Source organism: Hemicordylus capensis, chromosome 5 (assembly GCF_027244095.1).
Source record: "Hemicordylus capensis ecotype Gifberg chromosome 5, rHemCap1.1.pri, whole genome shotgun sequence".
Taxonomy (NCBI): domain Eukaryota; kingdom Metazoa; phylum Chordata; class Lepidosauria; order Squamata; family Cordylidae; genus Hemicordylus; species Hemicordylus capensis.
The window spans coordinates 171,911,027-171,936,833 of record NC_069661.1 but is presented as its reverse complement, the minus strand read 5'-3'; the positions used below and the strand labels follow the sequence as shown (position 1 = coordinate 171,936,833).

At 44.5% G+C, this 25,807-nt stretch overlaps 1 protein-coding gene across 8 annotated transcripts in view; it reads left to right on the top strand.

The window, feature by feature from the left end:
* MET (MET proto-oncogene, receptor tyrosine kinase) overlaps nt 1-25,807 on the top strand; it is a 159,195-nt gene that overhangs the window by 129,135 nt on the left and 4,253 nt on the right. For all 8 annotated transcript variants that reach the window (XM_053254301.1, XM_053254297.1, XM_053254303.1 and 5 more), the window contains 6 exons: nt 1,809-1,968; nt 3,053-3,193; nt 14,120-14,350; nt 16,551-16,631; nt 17,741-17,922; nt 22,061-22,170. In XM_053254301.1, the coding sequence (XP_053110276.1) occupies nt 1,809-1,968; nt 3,053-3,193; nt 14,120-14,350; nt 16,551-16,631; nt 17,741-17,922; nt 22,061-22,170 (905 nt within the window). The remainder of the gene's footprint in view (nt 1-1,808; nt 1,969-3,052; nt 3,194-14,119; nt 14,351-16,550; nt 16,632-17,740; nt 17,923-22,060; nt 22,171-25,807) is intronic.

The window sequence follows — 25,807 nt, the reverse complement described above, 5'->3', positions numbered from 1 at the left end:
GCACTGAAAATTGCCCCTCCCCCACTTTTTTAAACAAATGAGCCATAAAATGGCTCCCAAACACAAAATGGTGGCCGGAAATAACATCCAAGGTCATTTCCGGCCCCTCTCATCCTCCAAAGATGCGGGTTTAACCCTCGTGTTCTTGTTTTTGTTTTGTTTTTGTTTGTGTATACCATGGTCGAGTATCCATTACCCGACCGTGGATATGTGAAACCGTAGGTGCTGGACCCACAATTAATGAGGTTCTCCAGTATCAGGATTTTTTATTCATGTCATCTCATGTTGAATTAAGACCACAGCAGTAGGCTGTGGGTGGTGGAATACTTTGTTCCTTATTTTTCCTGATGAAATTTGGATACTTTGGTGGAAAAGACTACCAAGTGCACTCCACTGATTGAGATACTGGTGTGTTATAAAATGCTTTGGCTTTCCTAGTTGATTAGTGATGCTTGTTGTGATGTTCTAAAGCCAACAGAAACCCTGCAGAGATAGAATCTTAGGCCATGGATACTTAAATGAGATTGCAGAGACATGCTGGGTCTCACAATGCAGCATAATAGAATTATGTTTCTTTTTAAACCAAGTTGAGGATGTGCTAGCTAGCTTAAATACCTGTGAAACCAGAGTAAAAAGCCAGTACTGCAACCCCCCCCAAAAAAAAACCAGTACATGTGCATACATAAGTAAACTACTAGGATTTCTGACAGCATAACAGAATGGACCTTTACTATGGACACTTAGTAAACAGCGCTATAAGTGTAGTTGTTGGGTGGGGGGGTGAGTGACAGCAGGGGACAAGGTTTCCTCCCTGCTTTCCCTCTCATGAGCAGTGCTCACACTTACAATGTATAACATCTGAAGAGGGTTCTTGTTTTACAATATCTAGATCAATGAAGGAGCATTCCCACAAAATAACATACATGCACCATTTTGTAAACCAACTTTCTGCTTTTATGTTTACCATAGGTTACTACAAGGCCTCTTCAAGTTGCTAAAAAGAGGTTACTACGAGGCTTGCTCCCAGAGGAAGCATGGTCTTAACTTTTAGCGGAGGAGACAGAACTCTAATAGAACTTCCTAACTGGATCAGATATGATGTTTTGAAGTGTTGTCAGAAGAATCAGTGCTCAGGACCAAGGGGCAGGCTTAGGAACATAGAAAGCTGCCTTCTACTGAGTTAGACCATTGGTCCATCTAGCTCAGTATTGTCTACACAGACTGACAGCAGCATCTCCAGGGTTGCAGGCAGGAGTCTCTCTCTCAGCCCTATTTTGGAGTTGCCAGGAAGGGAACTCCGGAACCTCTGCATGCAAGCAGGCAGATGCACTTCCCAGAGCTGCCCCATCCCCTAAGGCAAACATCTTAAAGTGCTCACCTGTAGTCTTCCATTCGAATACAACCAGGGCAGACCCTCCTTAGCCAAGGGCACAATTCATGTTTCTTACCAAAAAAAACCCAGCTCTCCTCCCATAAACTAAAGCTACCTGACTGGTGTAGTCAGGAATATATTATGAAATGCCTAATGTGGCACTAAGCATTTACATTACACATCAATGCCCCATTACAAAATTGTTAATTAAAAAAAACAAGCAAACTCCCTGCCCATGGAAACAAGGCGCAAAAAGGAAAGTCAAAAGAAAGGATTTACATGAACTGGATGGTTACATGAGTAATGGCTTCTTTTTATATTTTCAACTGAAATTCAGTTCTGTCTTTGAGATATATTATATGTACATCATGTGTGCAACTGTATAATTTATATACTTATTGTAAAATAAACTTTTGGTTTCTTTTCTTTCTTTCAGTGGAAGAAAGAAATTTCATCCGTAGTTATTGGGAAAGTAAAGGTTGTGCCTGACCAGAACTTCACCGGGCTCATTGCAGGATTTGTGGCACTGTTGATTTTTCTTTTATTGATACTGTTCAGTCTCTTCCTGTGGAGAAAAAAAAGAAAGCAGATTAAAGGTTGTTAATCATTGCTACTGCATTTTTACTGTACGTCATATTTTACAGCAGAGCAAAAAAACCAAGTCCCTGCCCCGAGGAATTTAGAGGGAGGAGGAGAAGTATAGAAGAGATGAAAACAGCTTGAGAGAAGTGTGAGCGAATTCAGTGCTAGGGAATGCAGCACAAATATTGTCTGCAGGAGCTGCGTTTTGAGGAGTCATGAGGAGACAGCACTCCATAGAGAGTGGGGCTCCATCATCCCAAACTATGAAAATCTTGGAAGTTATTTTCTTCATGTCTTCTATGAATAGATTTTAAATATATTCAGTTTTTGGTCCAAATTGTGAAAACTTTTCTGTATGATAATTTGAGTGGATAAATGCATAGTCGTTCTTCATCCAAACTGCTCGAGCCCCTCCAGCCACCCAACACAGCTCCCTCTTCCTCAGTTTAGGAGCACTATCTCTCTATCCATTACATGAAAACAGAATATCACACTGCTGGTACTGAATCAGAGCTAGCAGTTGTATACCTCTAAGGACAAGATATGTTGGAAAGACTTTTAGCTATACCCTTGTACAGTATACAGATGGGTCGGTTGAGAGTCCCCAGAATCTCTACATACTTTCCTACTACACAGTGGGCAGATTTTGCAATATTTCTCCAAAACATTAACGACCTACCTAAACTGCGCTGTCCCAGACAGTTGTGACTACTAGGAAAATGCTGGTTTGCACAGAACTGTTGCAAGCATCTCTGGGTTGTTCTCAGAACAAGAGAAAAATAATACAGTGGTCCCTCGACTTACGAAGTTAATCCGTTCCGAACGCACGTTCGTAGGTCGAAATTTTCGTAAGTCGAAAAGCGCATCCACAGAGGTCTGGAAACATTCGTAAGTCAAGGAAACCGCATCTAAAAATTCGTAAGTCGAGGAAGCCGCATCTAAACCGGCAACGACTTCCGGTCATTTTTGTCGTTCGTAAGTCGAAAACTTTGGATGTCGAGTAGCTCGTAAGTCGAGGGACCACTGTATAGTCCTTTAGGTGACCTTAACTCTAGTTCTTAACTCTAGTTCTGACACTCTTCTTTCTTCAATGTTCAGATGTAGGCAGAGAGCTTGTTCGATATGATGGAAGAGTGCACACTCCTCACCTGGACAGGCTTGTGAGTGCAAGGAGTGTGAGCCCTACAACAGAAATGGTATCAAGTGAATCTGTAGACTACAGATCAACTTTTCTAGAAGGTATTGCTTTTCTGATTAGTAAATACAAAGGGCTGGCATATTTTAAACTTCCCATCTTCTCCCTGTTGTCATATGTCTGTCACAGTGTGAAATAGATTGCAGTCTGTTAAATTGATTTTATACCTATTAAGTCTTGGAGACTCTCACCTGCTGTGTTATAAGTACTGTACTTTTGTTATATTCAACTTTTTTCTTAATGTTAGTTTTGCTCAAAATGAAATTTCATCGTGAACCCAGTATAAAATCAAGCATTCCTATTGCATGTTTTCCCTCAACCTTGCACTAATGTTCAGAACTGCTTCCCTACCAGATTCTTATCAGCTTATGTGGTGACTCTATCTCCCACCCCTGTTTCATGTTTCTGGTGGCTGTGATAGGAGCACAGAGACTCCTCATGTGATGGCGCCAATCTTTCAGTAAGAAATTATGAGCTTTGCAGCTGTGCTCCATCACAGAATATTTTCCAATATGTTTCTGGTGTGTGCTTTTTCACTCTTCTTGGCCTATAGGACTTTCCCTCCTTAAGAGAAGATATGTTCTGAAAACAGTATGTAGGTGCCAGTTCATAGCTCTTGCATAGTACATGTTGAGTGTGTGTAGGATCAAGCCACTTGTGAGTGGATATGCAGCCGCTGCAGCTTGTGGCTTGTGAAATCACAGCAGTCCTCTTCTTAAGCTGCCAGGACTGCACAGATTACAGCAGCCATTATTCTCCCCACCACCACACAAAGTTGAATATAATCAGCATGGTTGTGAACCAACAGCAGCCTGTGCAATCGCGGAAGTCATCGAGGCTGTTGGCTGTATGAACCAGTTCCCAAGGAATCCCAAGGTTTATCCTGTCTCAGGCCTACTTCATAAGTGTCATTTCTTTCCTACATGTGTGGTGTTGCGCTTACATATTGGGAACCACTGGGTTCAATCATACTATGTCATATTTGAGGGATATTAAAAGTTGCTAAATTGACAGTGTTTGCCAAGCAAAAAATTGTCTGCGCTAAATTGACTGCTGGAGATCTAACAGTCAAACTGTGCTCTTGGGACTACTTATGCTTCAATGGCTGTGACTATGCACTTGTTTCGGTGCATTACAACAGCAGGAAAAGGTGTTTGCACCCTTCTTTGATTTCTTGCTACTAGTTTACTCTCTGCTTAAATAATAACTGGGCTTGATACACAAGTCAGATATAGCATAGTTTTATTTGAACTTAGGTGGCAGAGCAACTGGACGCAGTAGTCTGCCTATAGAAAGTTTTCTGCTTACACAATGTCCTTGTTCCATGAACAGACCAAAACTGAGAACCATCTGCCATAAATGACAATGCATAAAGTTGCTGCATCTGTGTCAGTGGAAATATGGTGTAGAGTAAAACCTCGGAGCTATTCACACAAGCAGAAAACAGGGTGACCACCTGCAAACAACTTTAAGCCTATTTCAAACCTTACAGCAAACTCACGTGCATTTGGTGAAGCCTCAGCAGCGAACATGAGAGACTGACGATCAACTTTTACAGGGTTCTCTTCAAGGCAGTCAGCCACAGCTTGCAATGTTGGTCCTCCAGCCCTCTCAGTGGCCAGGGGGGAATCACATGATCCAAGGAGATCACTCAGAGGGCTCCAAGCTGCAGTCCCGCTTTGCAGCACTCTGACTGGTAGCCTCAATTAACCCTTTCCTGGCAACTGCAGCACTGTCAAAGGCACTGAACTCTGTCCTGATGCCCAAAACTCCACGCCCACAACAAGGCAAGGATAGGAGAGAGAAGAGAGCAGCTGTAGCTGCCAGCTAGCCCCAAGGGAAGAGTCACACACACCCAACGCACTCCCCAAATCCAGGAGGGACACAGCAGATGCCCCCTTTAGCAATTGCCAGATTCCGGTGAGAGCAGTTGCTAGATGCCGGTGAGAGCAGTTGCCAGATGCCCCCATAAGTAGCCCAGGCACAAGGCACACTCCGTACACCGTACAGCAGCGTGGTTTGGGAAGGCAGAAGGGGGAACCTTCCCCTCGCCCCTTCACCCTCCCCTCAGCTGTGGCTGTGGCTTCCGCAGCACACACACCCCACCCCACTGTATAGCGTGTGTAGAAGGTAAAAGGGAGAACCTCCCTTGCTGCCCCACTGCCACCATAGCCAAGTAGCGACTCTGCCTCCCCATCAATCCGCCACTGTAACCCTTTGCCAACCTCCCAGATAACAGGACAGTCAATCTGCAACTCATTTTGAGCCTCTGTGCATTTACAGAGACCATTCGTGTTACCAGGCAAGTGGGTGTGGGGGGGTGGGCATGTGGGGGAGGGTGTCCCCATCACCCACCTGCCCTGATGCTGCCACTTACCACTCTTGCAGTGCCAGCAGGGTGGGAGAGTAAGTGGCAAAGTGTCGCCCACACCTGCCCACCCTCATTGGCACTGCTACCCTCTGCATCTTGATGATGGCGCAGAGGGTGGGCAGGTGGGTGCAGTGTCACATCCAGGCAAATTGGGCACCTGGACCGCCCCTGCTGTGAGGCCCCCCGCCGCTGCTGTGAGCCCCCTGCTGCCACTGTGAGCCCCCCCGCCAAAGCCATTGCCACCATGAGGCCGAACAGGTGGCCCTTGCGCAGACAGTCAATCCAGTGGTCACTTGCACTCCACTGGCCACCACCACGGGGGCCTGCTGTAACCCCGTCCCTGGCCGCACACATGGTGGCTAGAATACTTGTAACGATCAGCAATTTGGCCTCGTGGTGGTGGCAAACAACCCCGCTGCAGCCATTCAATGCCTCCCCCACACCTTGGAGGCCATGGGCAAGGGCCCCATGGTCCGGGACTAAGAGCACCTCCGGGTGGGTGGGTGATGCTGAACATCTGCCCACTTACCCCGTCCATTGGCCATATTTTATGGGCCCTGCACTCTCAGCATACAGAGCGCATCCCTTCATCCCCTCGCCAGGTGCAAAGAGCTCCCTCTAGCGCAGCTGCAAGGTGTGGGGGGCAGGAGCGCGCCCAGGAAGGAGAGCCCCATCCTCCAGAGGCCAGGGGTGCCGCAGAACGAGCGAAGTGACTGGCCCAGAGTCACCCAGCAAGTCTCGTGGCTGAATGGGGATTTGATCTCAGGTCTCCCCGGTCCTAGTCCAGCACTCTAACCACTACACCACGCTGCAGGCAAGGGCAGGGACACTCCTGCTCTTGTCCAGTGACTTGTAGGGGACAGGAAGTAACACAAATCCCCATTCAGTCATGAGACTTGCTGAGTGACTCTGGGCCAGTCACTTCACTCTCAGCCTGACCTACTTCACAGGGTTGTTGTGAGGAGGAACTTGAGTATGTAGTACACTGATCTGGGCTCCTTGGAGGAAGAGCAGGATATAAAATGTAAAATGAATGAATAGTATGACATATGTGTCTGTGCAACTATTCCCCTTAGGGGATGGGGCTGCTATAGGAAGGTCAATTGCATACTTCCATGCAGAAGGGTCTGAGCTCCCTGCCTGGCATCTCCAGGTCGGGCTGTGCGGGAATCCTGCCTGAGAGCCTCGGGAAGCCACTGCCAGTCTATGTAGACCAGGCCTGCTCAACTTCGGCCCTCCTGCAGATGTTGGCCTACAATTCCCATCATTCCTGGCTATTGGCTGCTGTGGCTGAGAATTATGGGAGTTGTAGTCCAAAAACAGCTGGGGGGCCTAAGTTGAGCAGGCCTGGTGTAGACAGTCCTAAGCTGGATGGACCAATGGTCTGACTCAGTGGAAGGCAGCTTCCTATGTTCATATTTTCCCTTGGGCTCATTGGGTGCCTGTCACTTTAAGAAAGTTGAAGTGAGTGCTGCTGAGTGCTGTGGCTGGCCAGGCTTTCCCCAAACGTTCTGCTTGCTTTGCAGCCCACTCTGGTACGCAGGCTCTATGGTAGCTCTGTATAAATGGACCTTCCACAGCATTCCGTGGCTTCACACGAGTACTGGGAGGGGGTAGGCAAGCTTCCCTGCTTGCTAAACCTGGTTTTAGAGGAGGGGCTGGGAACTGGGTGACCCCCTTTTGACAGAGCCCTGTTTGAGAGCTTGCCAAGGTTTCACACAGTAATGCTAACCCCACCTTCAGATCTCAAGCCCTGTTTTTGCTGGTCGTGAGAATAGCCTCCTTATGTTCTTGTGCCTTGTTTCAAGCCCTAGTTTAGACACCAGTTATAATGTGTATTTTTTTAAAAAGCATGTCTTTAATTAGAATTTCATTCAGGCAACAATCTACCAAGTTTCGTTGCATAGCAGTACATGGTGGATGAATAGCTTTGGATTTGTCCAGTGTGTGAGTGTAGTGAGTGAGTGAGAAATCTATATACCTTTTGTAATACAATGCACTGTTCAAATACATTATCTGCCTGGGTTATATAATTGGGAGAGTTGTCACTTTTCATGTCTTAAAATTTTAGCTGATAATGCGGTACTGGTTTGTTTGTTTGTTTGTTTGTATTAGGGTAAATTATGTTGATTTTAATTGTGTGTTAAGTAAAAGATTTAGCTCTAGGTTATACCACAGCTCTAGGTTAGGGGTGTTAGATCTCAAGTTCTTGACTTCAGATACTGCAATCAACACAAGATAGTGTTGGAATGTTGGATACGTGCCTTTCTGTGTCATAGGAAAGGCTGCTGAGGTGATGTGATAAAGTTTGGCTCAGATTCCAGGCTGAAGCCTGGGAATATTTGTTAAGGCTCAGAATATATCCAAACATCATATCTATGCTCTGTGGACTGTTGGAGCATCAGCAGAATAAAATCAGCTCACAGAATAAAATAATGGCTCATCCACTTATGCCTGCTACTCACAGTCTGATGTAATCTTCTTGCAGCCCAGAGACTGCAAACAGAGTACAATGATGCTATTTCTATATTAAATAGATCTATAAGAATGAAGTAATTCACAAGAACCATCCTATATAATAAAACCCTAAGGTACCTGCGTCCGTGTCCTGCGTCCGTGTCTCTGGCAGGTGTTCTGCGCATGCGTGGCGCACGCGTACGCAGCAACGGACGGCGTTGAGTCCCATGGGACTCCAGGACACCCTAGGGAGCCAGCCAGCCACACGGGGCGGGAGAAGGGGAAGAACGAGAGAGCGAGGGCGGGTTGATGTCAGGGCGGGGAGAAGCAGGCTGGAGCCGCCAGGCACAGGCAGTGTGGCGGCGGCAGCAGGAGGAGGAGGAGAGGACTGAGAGCAGTAGGCAGCCTAAGGGAGGCGGGCAGGGAGGGTGCCGGCCTTCCCGGCTATCGCGAGAAGCACCGCCAGCAGGGGAAGGGAGGGGAAAAAGTGAGGGAGAGGCAGGCAAGGAAGGGAGCGAGCCAGTGGCTCTCCTGCTACCAGCAGCTGAGGGGACTCTCAGGCTGCCGTCATGGCGGGGGCCAACGGCGGCGGAGCAAGCGGCCCGGAGAAGCGGGCCACGGCGGCGCACCTGATAATCCTCCTCCTAGCGCCCGTTAATGTAACGGGCTTCATGACTAGTTTCTAATAAAACTTGATCTCATAATTGTATCAAATAGATTTACATGTCATATATAGGTATTTAAACATTGTGATTTAATATTTGTAATTTAGTAGTAGTTAATGAGTGAAATTACAAATAAATTAGTAATAGAATTCAATTAATACTGACATTATTCTACAAAATGTGAAAAGCTTCAAATTTATATATCAGATATTTATTTATTTAATCATATTTATATACTACCTGATATATGCATCTCTAGGCGGTGTATACAATTTAAAACACAACAAATATAAGACAGGGTAAAAGACAATTAAAACAATTTCACAGAATAAAAAGTTAAAACAATCTCTTGGGATAAAAACAAACAGTTTAAAATTAATTTCAGTTAAAAGTCTGAGAAAACAGGTGTATCTTGAAGGTCTTCCTAAAATCCAAAAAGAGAAAGAGATGCTCTTACTTTAACAGGGAACATATTTCACATTATGCACCAATTATTTCACATTATGTGAAAACCCAGCTCCCTTGAGAAGTCCACAGTGCTGGGAAAAGCTGGAGGAAAGAGAAGAAGAGGAAGACCAGCAGCAAGGTGGATGGACTTGATTACAACAACAATGAATGTGCCACTGAGAGACCATAAAGGCCAAGCTGATGACAGATCATCCTGGAAAGAATCTATCTATGTGATCACTAAGAATCAACACCAACTTGACGGCACTTAATCAATCAATCAATCAATATTCCAAAGCCCCGGGGCAGCCAAAGAGAAGGCCTGGTCCTGAATTGCCACCAAACGATCTGGCGGCAACCATAACTGGACCTCTCCAGATGATCTTAATAGGCAACAGCATTCATGACAAAGAAGGCACTTTCTTAAGTTTCTTGGACCCAAACTGTTGAGGGTTTTCTAGATAATTTTATTTATTTAAAATATTTCGGTACCGCCCAAAACTTGTGTCTCTGGGCAGTTTACAATTAAAATCATTTAAAACATTAAATCAATTAATTAAAATCATTTAAAAGATTAAAAACCTTTAAAATCCAGTATTAAAATTATTTAAAACTATAAATCTAATTAAAAGCCTAGGTGAATAAATGTGTCTTCAGTGCCTTTTAAAAAGTTGCCAGAGATGGGGAGGCTCTTATTTCAACAGGGAGTGCATTCCAAAGTCCATGGGCTCCAACAGAGAAGGCCCGTTCCTGAGTAGCCTCCAGACGAGTTGGTGGCAGCCGCAGACGTACCTCTCCAGATGATCTTAACAGGCGGTGGGCTCATGGCGAAGAAGATGTTTTCTTAAATACCCAGGGCCTAAGCTGTTTAGGGCTTTATAGGTAATGACCTTGTATTTTTGCTCGGAAACGTATTGGCAGCCAGTTCATTTCCTTCAACACAGGAGTAATATGGTCTCTCCTAGATGACCCAGAGACCAACCTGGCTGCCATGTTGTGAACCAACTGCAGTTTCTGGACTATGTACAAGGCAGCCCCACATAGAGCGCATTGCAATTATCCAGCCTAGAGGTTACCAGCAGATGTACCACTGTTTTGAGGTTGTTCATCTCAAGAAACAGACGCAGCTGGTGTATCAGCCAAAGCTGATAAAAAGCACCTCAACCTGGGACACCAGGGAGAGGTTCTGATCCAGAAGCACCCCCAGACTGCACACCTGTTCCTTCTGGGTGAGCGTGACCCTATCCAGAACTGGCCAATCAATATAGTCTTCTGATTTTCAACCCCGCACAATGAGTTCCTCTGTCTTATCTGGATTCAGTCTCAGTTTGTTATCCCTCATCCAGCCCATTACTGCCTCCGGGCAGGCATTTAGGAAAGTTATGCCTTCTTCTGATGATGTCGACATGGAGAAATAGATCTGGGGGTCATCAGCATATTGATAACACCGTGCACCAAATCTCCTGATGATCTCTCCTAGCAGTTTCATGTAGATGTTAAACAACATTGGAGACATTACAGAGCCCTGAGGGACACCATACAAAAGTTCAGATTTTGAAGAACAACAGTCTCCAAGGGACACAATCTGGAATCTGCCAGTGAGGTATGAGTGGAACCACTGCAAAGCAGTGCCTCCCACTCCCAACCCCCTCAGAGGTTCCAGAAGGATACTAAGGTCAATAGTATCAAAAGCCACCGACAGATCCAAAAGGACCAACAGAATCACACTTCCTCTGTCAATTCCCAATTGGAGATCATCCTCAGGCTGACCAAGGCAGCCTCTACCCCATAGTCCGCCTGAAAGCCAGTTTGAAATACGTCTAGATAATCAGTTTCCTCCAAGACCGCTTTGGAGGAAATAATAACCAGCACTTCGTGTTTTGTTTGGAAACATATTGGCAGCTAGTGCAGTTCTTTTAAAATCACTGTTATGGGTCCTTTGGGTTGTCCCAGAGACCAGTCTGGCTGCCGCATTCTGTACCAATTGTAGTTTCCGGACTGCATACAAAGGCAGCCCCACGTACAGTCCATTACAGTAGTAAAGACCAGAAGTTACCAGCATATGCACCACTGTTCTAAGGTCATTTACCCCCCAGAAATGGTAATAGCTGATGTGTATAATAGCTGAAGCTGATTAAAAAACACTCCAGCCTCCTGGCCACTGCCTCAACCTGAAAAACCAGAGAGAGTTTTGGATCCAGGACCAGGAGCACTCCCAAGCCACATACAGATCCTTCAGGAGGAGTTACAGCTGTTGTGTGTTTTCAGCTTAAAATAACCTTGCATCCTGGAGGTATTCATGTTCATTACTGTGAATTTTTTTTTAAAAGGATCTTTAATTCAGGAAACAATCCACCAAGGTTTGTTGTATGAAACCGTATAGTGAGTGCCTAGTGAATAGTAAAGTGAATATTAAAGTGAATATGTCCAGTTTTGATAGTACACTTTTGCAGAAGCTGATTTGCCTGAAGATCTGATAAAATTTAGTGTGTACAATCTAATATTAGTTAAGCACCGTTTAGCCTTGTTGATTTTCAGTGGGAAAGATTTAAGCGCATGCTCATCTCTCCCGTTGAAATCAGTGTGTCTTAAGTATGGTTGGATCATGCACAAAATGTGTGCAATTTCACATTTGACTTAACTTGTCTGTTACCAGACCATACAGTACATTGTGTCTGCAAAAATATGGCACCAAGCAGTGTTTCCTCTAACAGTGATTCCCAGATGTTGACTACACTCCCATAATCCCCAGCCAAAGGCACTGCAGCTAAGGATCCTGGGAGTTGTAGTGAACAACATCTGGGAATCCTTGTTAGAGGGAACACTGCACCCAAGTATGCTCATACATGGACCCTAAACACCACCAGTGTCGCTGATCAGTGTATCACCTTCTGAGGCCTCCCTGTGATCCAGCAAGACAACCTCACATATATGGGCAAGGCTTCTAGATTATCAGCCATGAAAAAGGGAAAGAGCCTCATGAATTTGCCCAGCTTCATCTCCCATAACTGGTGTTAGGATCTTTGTGCATGAGGATCTGAATGACTCTCTTTCTCGGTCTCAGAAAGCACTCTTATGGAGGAGCTATAACTAGTTTGTGTGCTCATACAGTGCATCTGTGAAGTAATTCCAGATTGATACCAATTGCATTTTACAAAAGTTAAAACAATAACTAAAAACAAATATCTATAAATATCTGTCTTATACAATTTTAAAACCTGTTTTTAGTGAGATATTACAATTCCTATATTGAAGTAATTTGGAGCAAATGTTACATCTGCTGTATTTTGACTGTGTTATCTTTATAAACTGCAGGAAATGAGTCACTCAAGCCATTTTCCTAGTTGAATATTTACCACTAGATAAATATAGTCATGGATACTTAGGGCGTATTCATCAGATTTCCAGTAGCCCACTAGATTATAATGTGACAATAACCCCTGGTCTTTGCTGTTTCCTTCTTCTCACTAATGTGTCATTTCCCAGTTTTATGCTTCCATAAGGATAACTCAAGTATAGATAACTGTAGACATAATTTTGAGCTTGGTTCTAAGTAGAACAACTCCAGGAAATTGAAGTAGGCCACTTCGTCCCCAAGTAAAATTTAGGATTTCCACATGGCAGCCTTGCTAATTGTCAAGATAATAGTAAATGTAGAAGCAGAAGTGGATTACCACTTAAGAATACAATATACAAAAGTGTGGAGATAATTAAATACCAGTGTTCATATCCCAGTAAATGCAAGAGAATTTGTATAGTTTTTTACACAGAGAAGTCCTGGAGTTCAAGCCTTTCCTGGAGCTTAAGTCTTTCTGCAAGTTGTATCTTTTGACCTAAGAGCAGGGGCGTATCTAGGGTAGGGTAAGCAGGGCACGTGCCTTGGGTGCCACTTGAAGTGGGGGTGCCATTTTTAAAAATTTTAAAAATGGCCACCGAAAACAAAATGGCCACTGTGCATGCTCAAATGGCCTCTGTGAGGCCCTAGGCCATGCCAGGCCTTGCAGAGGCCATTTGAGCATGTGTGGTGGCCATTTTGTTTTCAGCAGCCATTTTTTAAAAAAAACATTTTAAAAAATGGCCACCTCACCTGCTCAAATGGTCCCTGCAAGGCCCTAGAGGCCAGCGGGGGGAGGGGGAACCTTTGCAGACCACCCCCCATGGCCTTTAGGAAGCCTACCGAAGGGGCTACAGGTAAAAAAATATATAATATGTCACTGTACACATGTTCAGATTAGCACTATGTACAGAGAATCAGGGCTTGTGAATACTGAGCTGAAGCTTATGAGCTAGGATTGTATTCATTTGCTCTTACTTTGCTTCTTATGATAAGTGAGTTAAATGTGATGTCTTAATAATATGGCTATTAATGGTAAGTTTGTCTTTGAATCAGTGTGAAAGCCTTAGTATTAAGGCCCACTGGGAGTTTCTTGCTCTCTTTCTCTCATTTTAACTGTCTTTCTGAAATACTAGAATATATTCCAAGCAGTGACACAGTTTACTCTGCATATCCTTTAATTATTTACAGAGTATCTGGGAAAAGTCAAATTATCCATTTATTTTTAAAACATATATATTAGTGATGCTACAATGCATAGGAGGAAGTTAGACAGGCACTTCTGTTTAGTTTTCCAAGTATACCTCCACATAGTATTTGGGTATTTCATGAGCCCCAGCATACTGAAATTTGTAGTTTCCCAGCATTTTTTGGTCTGGCTACATTGACTGCTAAATAGTTTTTGAAATATTAAAAGATTAACAAGCTTGACTTGTATTTTCCAGCTGATATTATGGTAAAGTTATCTGAAAGATGGGTGTCAGATGTTTGGACAGGGGGCACAATTTCAGTGCTTGCCCTAGGTGCTATTTTCCCTAGATACGCCTCTGCCTAAGAGGCCTTCCCACTAATTTTTCTTTACTAAAATTAAACATTCCAGCATTAAGTTCTAGCAGTCAAATCCGGTTCTGGGGCTCAGAGTAAGTCCTGCTATAATGGAACTCACTATTGACAATCACTTCTGTTTTTCTTATAGATCAGTTTCCAGCTTTATCTCAGAACGGATCCTGCAGACCAGCCCAATATCCTCACACAGACCTGTCTCCCATTCTGTCTACCGGAGACTCTGATTTAGCCAGTCCATTGTTGCAGACAAATGTCCACATTGACATCAGTGCATTAAATCCAGACTTGGTCAAAGAAGTTGAGCACGTGGTTATTGGTGCTGATAGCCTGATAGTGCATTTTAGTGAAGTAATAGGAAGAGGTGGGTGTTTTAAGTGGTCATTTCAATCCATGCTTCTCCACAATCATGCATCATATACCTGTCTGAATTAAATAAGTAATTGCTGTATTCCCATGTCAATATAACACAAATCAATTCATCCAATTTGTGTTATATAAACTTGTATTGTGGAGTATTGCTTTTCATAATTTGAGGGGGTATACTTTGTTTAAAAATTTTGTACAGGATAATGTGCATAATGTGACTTCAGTTGGGAAAACCTGGGTTCAGATTCCTGCTCAGATTTCTAACAGCCTGGTTCTATGCATGTTTACTCCAGAAATAAGTTCCACTGAGTCCTGGTTTACAGCAGAATGAGGAGATAATGAGGCGGAAATTAATGGTTTGTCCCATGGATTGTGGATAGAGAGGTCTCTTTGTTAATATTCCCCTATGCTAAAAACTCTCTGCAAGTAGAAAACACTTGCAGAGAGCCCAGAGCAGGTTGGGCTAATATATTTATTTATTTATTTGATTTCTATACCACCCTTCCAAAAATAGCTCATTATTTACACAGAGAAATAATAAATAAGATGGATCCCTGTCCCCAAAGGGCTCACAATCTAAACAGAAACATAAGACAGACACCAGCAACAGTCACTGGAGGTACTGTGCTGGGGGTGGATAGGGCCAGTTACTCTCCCCCTGCTAAATAAAGAGAATCACTACGTTAAAAGGTGCGTCTTTGCCAAATTAGCAGGGGGTATCATTCTCTGTTGTGCTAGGTTTCAACACCACCACCTTCAGAAGCTTTTACAATGGAGAATTTAAAAATGCAATCCCTCCAGTCTAAATTGGTTCCGTCCACTCAATAACTTCATTATGTCGTTCATGTAGATGAGGCTTGAGTTACTTGGGAATTACGTACACAAAAGATTATGGCTGAAATCCAATGACCATGGTTTTTCTGAGCCTGATTCTTTTGCATTCGAAGTTATGCATTCTTAAGTTGAGAGAAGAGAGCTGGTCTTGTGGTAGCAAGCATGACTTGTCCCCTTAAGCTAAGCAGGGTCTGGTCTGGTTGCATATGAAAGGGAGACTAGAAGTTTGAGCACTGTAAGATATTCCCCTCGGGATGAAGCCACTCTGGGAAGAGCAGAAGGTTCCAAGTTCCTTCCCTGGCATCTCCAAGCCTAGGGCTGAGAGAGATTCCTCCCTGGAACCTTGGAGAAGCCGCTGCCAATCTGTGTAGACAATACTGAGCTAGATGGACCTAGGGTTATGGATGGGCCCGGACCGGTCCGGAGGCCTTTGAAAAAGCCTACGGACCAGTCCAGACCTGGGCGGTCCGGTTCGGGTGTGGGGTAACTTTAAGAGCGGCGGGAGGGTTTACTTACCCCTCCCGCCGCTTTCTCGCTCTGGCGCCATAATGCTAAGAGTAATTGGGGCGGCAGGATACCTCCCTGCCGCCCCTTCCCCGATGTTGCTGGAAAAAACTCCCAGCAGTCCTTTGCGCGCACACACATTGTGCGTGCACTTCACATCTCTGTGACATGCGCTAGCGCAAAGGACTGCTGGGAGTTTTTTCCAGCAACATCGGGGAAGGGGCAGCAGGGAGGTATACTGCCGCCCCGATTACTCTTAGCATTACGGCGCCAGAGCGGGAAAGCAACGGGAGGAGTAAGTAAACCCTCCCGCCGCTCTTAAAGCTACCCCCCACCCCAGTGCCGGACCACAGTTGGCGGTTCTGTGCACACCCCTACCTAGGGTCTGACTCAGTATATCGCAGCTTTCTATGTTCCTTCCTATGAAGATACTAGTTTTAGAAGAATCTAGAATGTGCATCATTTTTAATAATTCTACTATTGTTTTTATTATGTTTCTGCATGAAGGAATGGCCCTCCCTTGTTTGCAGCATATGGTATTCAGCAGAATGCTTTCTCTGAACATTTAGCCATCATGACCAGTAGCCATGGACAGACTTATCTTCCATGAATTTGTTGAATCCCTTTTTAAAAGCCATTTAAGCGGCGTCCATTGCTACATCTTCCACAACTTAGTTATATATACACTGTGTGAAAAGGTCCTTTCTTTTGTCTGTCCTGAATCTACTATTATCTTTGTTTAAATCCTATATTACAGTTGTCTGAAAGAGCACAGGAAGACAGCTGCAGTGACTTTGTCATGTTGTAATCTCTATATGGTGGGAAGCAGAAAGCTAATCTTTCTCCCTTTTATTCAGGACACTTTGGGTGTGTCTACCATGGAACTTTGTTGGATACTGATGGCAAGAAAGTTCATTGTGCTGTGAAGTCCTTGAATCGTAAGTCATAGCATTTATTTTTTTAAAATAATGGGCCAGAATCAATGTTAGAGTAAGCAGAGGCAATTTATACTACTGTCTGTTACAGAACTGCATGTTCACAAACAGTATTGGTTGAATATGGACCATTTTCCATCAATGTCTTTGCATAGTCTGTAGAAAGCTACACTAAATATGTATTTGTCTCACCATGCCCACATCATCCTTCCCCCACCAGTGATAAATATTAAATGGAAGAAAGAGAATGAGGTTGTGCACACGACCAGTACAGGGATGGGGGAGTGGAGAGGAAGGGTTGAACCTGCCTTCCCCCCAGACAATTGCTGATCTCCTCTTTGGTACACCATGATGCGCCCACATGATCTGCGCTTCTCTGAGCAGCATGTATCACTGGAGGCTGGGAAAACGAGTCCCAGCCTCCAGGAATCCCCAAGTGGGGGGTTTCCCATGAGTCGGGCACTCTAGGCACTTGGTCTGTGTGCAGCCTGAGCGCACACAGGATCCGAGACCTGGGGTTGAGGGTGTGCTCTCACCCTCTAAGCCTGGTTAAGGGCCAGAGTATAAAGTCGTGCTAGTGGGGCAGAAGCTCCAGGATCAGAAGTGATCCTGGTGCTCCACACGAGCAGCCCAACCCAGGCTGGGCTGCTCATGTGAATAGCCTCAATGTGATAGTATCATTTTACACCATAAAAATGATGGTGTAAATTTTACACCAGTAACATTTTACACCATGGCCACCCCATAACATTTGTTCTCTTGGTGGAAATAAGGCAATAGAACAACAAAATAAGGCAATAGAACAACAATAAAGTAAAGCACACAATTAAAAACAATTTAAAACAGAAATGAGAACTACAATAAAATACAACAAAAACAAAAACAGAGGTTTTTAAAAATTTCTTCTTCTATGACTAGGCATGCTGTATATAATTTTGAAAGAGAAGTCATATCCAGATTTTTATAGCTGTGCCTAAAGACCATTTAGAATAAAGGAAAGGATTTATAAGTGTCATATCTGTAAAACGTGTTCTGTAAATCTTAGGTTTATAATGTACTGTATATGAGAAGTATTGTAATTTTAAATTTGATTTTGCTACTGGATTTCTCAGGAATCACAGACTTGGATGAAGTAGCCCAGTTTCTGAAAGAAGGGATCATCATGAAAGATTTCACTCATCCCAATGTCCTTTCATTACTTGGAATCTGTTTGCCCAATGAAGGGTCTCCTTTAGTGGTGCTTCCTTACATGAAACATGGTGATCTTCGAAACTTCATTAGGAATGAGTCGCATGTAAGTGCATTTGTGGTCCTGTTTATTACAGTGAAAAGTTAGGCAGTGTGTGTGTGACTACAGTTCTGTTCTATCTAAAAGCATTAACTGTGATTTGGTCAACGATCATTTATAAATATGCTCAAAACCAGAATGTACTAACCATATCTTAGCATATCTGTGAAAAATATCTTCCGTGCCAGAAGAATTATTGTAAATCATTTGTAGAGATGTTTAGTTTAACGAGATCCTCCAAACAATATTTTTTTCTACAATAGTCAATATAACAAAAACATTAAATATTTTCAGAATATCAGTTGTGCATAGATATAAACCCTACACCTTCTCAATAGCTCCAGATTATAAAATATAGTTCTGAGACTGTCATGGATTGCCTCTGGTAGAAGACGTCTCGCACCTCAATATTTAGTGTAGCTGTAAGCTATACAGTGGTCCCTCGACTTACGTAATTAATCCATTCCGAACGCACGTTCGGAGGTCGAAATTTTCGTAAGTCGAAGAGCGCACCACGGAAGTCTGGAAACATTCGTAAGTCGAGGAAACCGCATCTAAAAATTCGTAGGTCGAGTAAGCTGAATCTAAACCGGCAACTACTTCCGGTCTTTTTTGTCGCTCGTAACTCGAAAACATCGGATGTTGAGTAGTTCGTAGGTCGAGGGATTACTGTATTGGGAAACTGTTGTGAGCAAGGCTCCAATCCAGAATTACACCACACCATTGGTTAATGTCATTGTATGCCCTCGTGAACAATATTTAAAGATCAAGACTCACAAGAAGAAGCTTCTATACAAATACGATAAGGTCATTTTCATGGTCAATACCTGGGCAGGTGGGAGGGAAGGCAGGGTTCAACCTACCTTCCCCCAGACAAGTGATCTTTGTGTCTTTGGTGCATGAGCCACACACCCACACAATCCATGCTGCTGGGAGCAGTGCAGATCAACAGAGTCCAGGACTTGTTTTCCTGACCTCTAGATATCCCACAAGGCACCACACAACAAGCATAGTGCCTTGAGGGAGTCCCCCATTAGACGGGTGCTCTAGGCTCCGCCTCTGTGTCTCCTTGGGCTATGTGGAGGATAAATAAAATTTATTCCTTTAATGGCTGAAGCACAGTATTAAAACACATTATCCTGGCAGCCAGGTAAGAGCTGGGCTAAGAAGTAGGGTTAGGCTGTGCAGAAGCGCCAGGATCCGCACGGATCGTGGTGCTCCACATGAGCAGTCTCTTTGAGCCAGGTCTTACGATCCGTGAGACCTGGTTTTGCAGGGAGAGCGGGCTAAGCCCACTCTCCCCACTCACGATCGGAACAGAGCCCTGGGTGGCCAAAATGGCCGCCCACACGATTGCTGGCTCTGTGATGGAGCCGGCGGGGGCTGGGGAGCTTGAGGGCCGCGCAGCCCCCGGAAGCCCCAGTATGCCCTGCGCGAGTGCGCAGGGCATACTGAGGAGACCCCCGGAGCCGGGAGGCGGCTTTTTGCCTCTCCTCTGGGGGTCTACTCATGAGTAGCCATGCCACGCCACAGCTACTCACAACCAGATAGCCCCGGTTTGTGGAGCACTCGCTCCGCAAACCCGGGCTAAGAGGAGGGGTATTTGAGCGGGTTACCCGCTTGAGAACCACCGTGCTCGCAGCCAAGCCCGGTGGTTCTCATGATCAGGAAAAGTCAGGCTAGGCTTTCCTAGCCCGATTTTTCCCGATCATGAGAATAGCCCCTTTAACTTCTAGTTCAGCATATACAGGCAAAAACATAGACAAAGATTAAGATATCAACATAGCAATCATTTAGGAGAGGAGAGCTAGTCTTGTGGTAGCAAGCATGACTTGTCCCCTTAGCTAAGCAGAGTCTACCCTGGTTGCATATAAAAGGGAGACTAGAAATGTGAGCACTGTAAAATATTCCCCTCGGGATGGAGCCGCTCTGGAAAGAGCAGAAGGTTCCAAGTTCCTTCCCTGGCTTCTCCAAGATAGGGCTGAAAGAGATTCCTGCCTGCAACCTTGGAGAAGCCACTGCCAGTCTGTGTAGACAATACTGAGCTAGACAGACCAATGGTCTGACTCGGTATAGAGCAGCTTCCTATGTTCCTATTATTCAGGGCATCTCAAACAGTAGTTTCAAGGAACATTTTTTCATTACAAAACTATAAAATAAGGACAGAGTCTAGTGAGGAAGCCAAAGGCAACCTGAATCTCCATCAAAAATTTCACATTTTTAATCCTAAAATTTCTCCCTAGTTATGTTTCTGTATGATCATAAGAAAAACATCTGACTCCCAGTCCTTTCGTTCTGGTAAATGTATTGTCGCATGCAAATTTGTTTGTTACTGCTTCTTTGACCTATGGTTATTTTAGCTCATATTTCTAATAAATCTCTGTAACTTCCTTTTCTAATCCTTAAATATATACTAAAAACACAATTCCTGAAACACAACTGAGTTTGAGGACCAAAGGCTGTAGGTAGGTCATCATCTCTAGGCCTTAGCTGAATCAAATGAAATAAGGAAAAATTTAGCGATTTTATTCCAACATCCATGACAACTCATAAGCTCTCATTGGCACAAAGTCTGTTATCTCTGTAACTTTCCACTATTATCCCAGGCAGTTATTTCTAAGGGTGGAGTTGAAGATTCAGTACAGTAGCAGACACTGTGTAAAGTAATTGTTTCAGTTGCGTAATCTGTCAAGTTCCTGAGTCCACAAGCCACCTCTGGCCACCTATCTTTCTTACTGCCCAGTTCAGCCTCAGAGGTTTTTAGCACTACTGGTTTGGAGGTTGAGTTCATTCACAGAGCCTCTGGAGTGCATACAAGTCTTATCAATTCACAGAGCTCTTGCCAGTAGGAGCTCTCACTGGTAACCGGCCCCTCATCATTGGCCAGTCTATCTTTATACAGCTCCTGGCAATCCCGACAAATCTCACAAGATCTCAGGCCGAAATGAGCTCTTGTTCCGAGATCATGTGAAAGTCTCCGCAGACTGTCCAAAACCGCAACCTCAGCCACACACTTGGGCTTCCCTCTCTGTCTGGGCCAGTTCAGCCCCAACAAGCCCCCAAGCCAAAATGCTGTCCCCCTCAAGCTGGGATGGTGGTCAGGGCACATGGTGCAGTGACTGGGCCCTCTCTGGCAATGGGGTAAGTTTCTTTGTCTCTTCTTGCTCCACACCTGCCGTCTCCCGACAGTATCTTGCTATTTAACTTTCTAGTATAACTGATGGTGGTTGGAAGTATTTGGGCCACTGAAGCCAGATTATATCTACTAAGTAAGCAGCCCTATGCATATGTGAGAGTATATCCCATTAAACTTGGCGGGAACTATTCCTGAATACATAGAATGTGCTGCTCATATAAGCAAGAAGCAACCTAGAAATCTAATGGGATTAAACATGCGCTTATTTCAAGCACCGATAACAATAAGTTAGTGTGTTCTGATATTTGCGGTATACTTTGAGGCTGTTCTTATGCACAGCCTAACCCAGGCTAAGGAAACCCAGCCTGGGTTAGGCTGCGTGTGAGAACTGCCAGGATCGGGCCTGATCCCGGTGGGGAGCACTGCCTAGCCTGGCTTTTTAGCTTGGGTTAATGGTGCCAGCGCACCGTTAATCCAGTCTCCAGGATTGTGTGTCTCCTCGGAGTGCATTCAGCCCAAGGAGTCACAGAGACAGACGCCAAGAGCGTCCATCTCCTGGGGGAATTCCCCATTTCACCATGTTCGGTTCGCAGTGCATTGTGGGATGCCCAGAGGCCAGGACACATTGTCCTGGCCTCCGGAGCTCTGCACTGCCTGGCACAGCAACAGATCATCTGGGAGCCTGATCCATGCTCCCAGCAACGTTTTAATGGATCGTCTGTGAGGAAGGTAAGATTCACGTAGCCTGCCCGCCCGCCCACTCCCCTGCCTGCCCAGTCGTGTGAATGGCCCCTTTGTATAATTCAAACATCTTAATGGACTTAATTCTTTGTGTTGGCTGACACCAGGTTTCCAAGTCTTAAGAAAGTTTTAAGATAACTGATGGTAAGACAATAGAACCGACCAACAGTAAACCAAAATTAAAGTTTATGTCATCATTTGTATTTTGTTAATGAAATTAATTCTACTGCACTATGTTTTAATTGCCATCACTGACTGTTTTTATAGAACCCAACAGTAAAGGATTTGATTGGATTTGGCCTGCAAGTGGCAAAGGGGATGAAATACCTTGCAAGCAAAAAGTTTGTCCATAGAGATTTGGCAGCAAGAAATTGTATGTAAGTACAATAATGTGATTCCATGTACATTTGAGGGTTGGGGTGGTGTTCTATGGACATGACTTCCAGGAAAGCTTGCATAGGATTGCAACCGTAGACTTCTTTTCTTTGCAGCAAACTACTAATGAAATGTCTCTCTTTAAATCCCAAGGATCCCCTCTGAAATTCATCCTTTCATGGCTGCATTCTTTAGGCTTCTTTGTTCCTGAAATGCCATTTAGTTCTGAAAACTTGACAGGGTTTTTTTTAAAAGTCCATTTCATTGTGTAGTGTATTACCTTTCAAAAAAACATCTTGTATACAATTGTGTGCTATTGCCATGGGAGCAATTACAGATGAATGAACGGATGAAAGCAATGATAGTTTCATGTCTCCATGATATTTGACATAGCTGTAAAAAAAAAAAAAGTTTTCAAAGGACTTTAGAAGGCTGTCACAATATGCTCTTTGGGTTCATTATGCTGTCACTAAAGTTAGCCATGAACTGCATGTGTTTGCTGCACTGTGAAGAAGTAAACACTGTGGAATGATGGGAAGAAAACAAACAAAAGATCTGGCTTGATCATGAGGCTTTGTCCATAGTTCTGCCTTCGTTTTTGCTTTGAACTCTGCTGTGCAAGAATTTTATACCAAACAAAAATTATACTAAGAATCTTATTAGTGTCTGAGTGACCAGACAGTTTAGTTCACACAGTGATTGATTTGGTACAATAGTTGTCAGCATTGCTGTGCTGATTCATCGCCCACATTATGAATTAATGAGCTTAACAGCATTAATTAACAGAGTTTACTTTGTAGATATGTGATGTTTGGGTTCCATTGGCATAAAAAGCCAACCGTTCCTTTTGAAAATGGGGGTGTAATTTTCCTCCCCCCATTTATAAATGTATATGCAGCATGTCAATAAAACAGCTATATATGTTCACTATCCAGTTTGCAGATGAATAATCCATTTGTTTATCATTCGCTTAATAGTTTTTTTATATTAAATGAAATTGAAATATGCTGAATTCTCCCACACCAGCCAATTTTTTTTAAAAATGCAAGCCCTCCCACGATGCCGACTCCCATGTCTTCAGTCAGTAATATAAGTGAAAAGTTAGTGAAGCACAGAAATAAAATATGAAACATAGGGACTAGTGATAAGTAAACAAGAGCTCCCTAACTCAAATATTTCCTCAGTCATGAACTCTCAATACTTAAAAAAGAAAACTTAAGCATGTGAACGGTAACTGTTTCACTATACCATATCTGGCATGTTGGGATATGATTGTGTTACTAGTTCACCATGCACAGGGGTGGCTCCCCCATGAAGCGAATAAGGCGGTCACACCAGGTGTTGCCTTTGGGGGTCTTTTGGGGGAAGCAGTATGTACCCTCACCCACCCCCTGTCACCACACAGCTCTCCACTCCCCACCACCACTGTGTCAGAGGTTTCAGAGCGTGGTCTAAGACAGTGGTTCTCAACCAGGGTTCCTCCAGATGTTGCTGAACTGCAACTCCCAGAATCCTCAGCCACAAAGAATTGTAGCTGCGGATGATGGGAATTGTAGTTCAGAAATTTCTGGAGGAACCCTGTTTGGGAACCACTGGTCTAAGGGCACACAATACAACCGCCTTGCTGAAGTTGAGCAGGTCTTGGTGTGGTCAGTCCCTGGATAGGAGACCCCTGTATGCCACCTTTTGAGGATGGGGACATAACTCGGTGGTAGAGCATCTGCTTTGCATCGAGAGGGTCCCAGGTTCAATCCCTGGCACCTCCATGTAGGGATGGGAATGACACCTGCCTGAAGCCTTGGAAAAGCCACTGCCAGTCAATAGAGCCAATACTGAGCTAAATGGAACAATGGTCTGACTTAGTATAAGGCAGCTTTTTATGTTCTTAGGAACATAGGAAGCTGCCATATACTAAGTCAGACCACTGGTCCATCTAGCTCTGTATTGTCTACACAGACTGGCAGTGGCTTCTCCCAGGCTGCAGGCAGGAATCTCTCTCAGCCCTAGCTTGGGGGGAACTTGAAACCTTCTGCTCTTCGCAGAGCGGCTTCATCCCCTGAAGGTAATATCTTGCAGTGCTCACACTTCTAGCCTCCCTTTCATATGTAACCAGGGCAGACCCTGCTTAGCTAAGGGGACAAGTCAAGCTTGCTACCACAAGACCAGCTCCCTTTCCCTCCAGCACCAAACCTGTCCAATGACAAATGAGCCCCTGGTGGCGCAGTGGTAAAACTGCCGCCCTGTAACCAGAAGGTTACAAGTTCGATCCTGACCAGAGGCTCAAGGTTGACTCAGCCTTCCATCCTTCTGAGGTCGGTAAAATGAGTACCCAGAATGTTGGGGGCAATATGCTAAATCATTGTAAACCACTTAGAGAGCTTTGGCTATAGAGAGGTATATAAATGCAAGTGCTATTGCTATAAAGTAAGCAAGTTTGCTGATGGAGAAAAGGGGAGACAGAGAGGCAGTGGCTGCTGACTTCGTAGCACAGTGGCAACGGAGAGATCAAAGACATGCTTCACACTGCCTCCCTCAGGGTGCACTGCGCAAGCAGAAGCAGCAGCTTGCTACCGCTGCCAAGACTGGTGATGAGAAAGGGGAAAGGTAGTGCCTGGGCATGTGAGGCAGGAGTTGGGGCCAGCAAGGGGTGGGGCAGTGTCAGCACTGGGTGCCTCCTGAAGGTGAACCCAGCCATGTGGGCAGGGCAGCTCATTCCTGTTGGCCTGAAGTGGTGAACGGCTTTCAGCCACTGCTGATCATGTGCCCAACGTTCAACACCCCCCCCCCACACACACACACATTTAGTGTGCTGCAGAGAGGGTTGAACAGTGGCTTTCTGTTCTGAAATGAGCCTCAGCATCTTGCTTGAAATGTTATGGAGATACATCCTGACTAGTATTCTGGATTTTTGGTTAAAATGGAACCTCTCGTATCAAAAAGTAGATGGGACAAGGGGGGAGGGGAATGGCACATTTTAAGGAAACTGCTACTAGAAAACAAGTGACATTATTGAATGTTACCCAAGAGTATAGGTGTATTTGTCCATGACTTCTGTATCTACTTTAAGGTCATAGTGAAAGAGATTTTGTAAGAGGTGTTGGGGCATCTCAATAATGCCAGGTATGGGATCATTAAATTTGAATTGCTACATGGCTGTTTGTTTGTTTGTAAATGGTGTCTGACATGCAGTACAGTCTTAGGAGGGTGGAGCAAGAACAAGGAGCTGGTAAAGGAGCTGCATGTGAGGCTTGACTTGCAGCCCAGAGCAGGTGGAGGGGGATGGGGAAGCCATTTTTTGCTCCTCTCCCTTTGTCACAAAAGCCCTTTTCTCTTCCAAGAATATGTCTCTGAAGGCTGCGTGACCCACACTGGGCTGCAAGCCAAGCCTGGCTGCAAGTGCAGTTCGTTTCCTGGCTCCTTGTGAAGATGAGGCTCTTGCTCCAGCCTCGTAAGGTTGTGCAGCATGTCAGCTGGTAACCGGAGCCTGTTTAAGGCTCTGTTTTGTCTCTCGTGTATAGCCATTGTATATATTATTGTTCTCCAGGCTTATTACAAATATCGGTTTAAGTTGTTAAAATGCATACTCTGCAAAAGCCATGGTCTCCAAGGCACTGTAAGATCCAAAATATTCATAGAAAA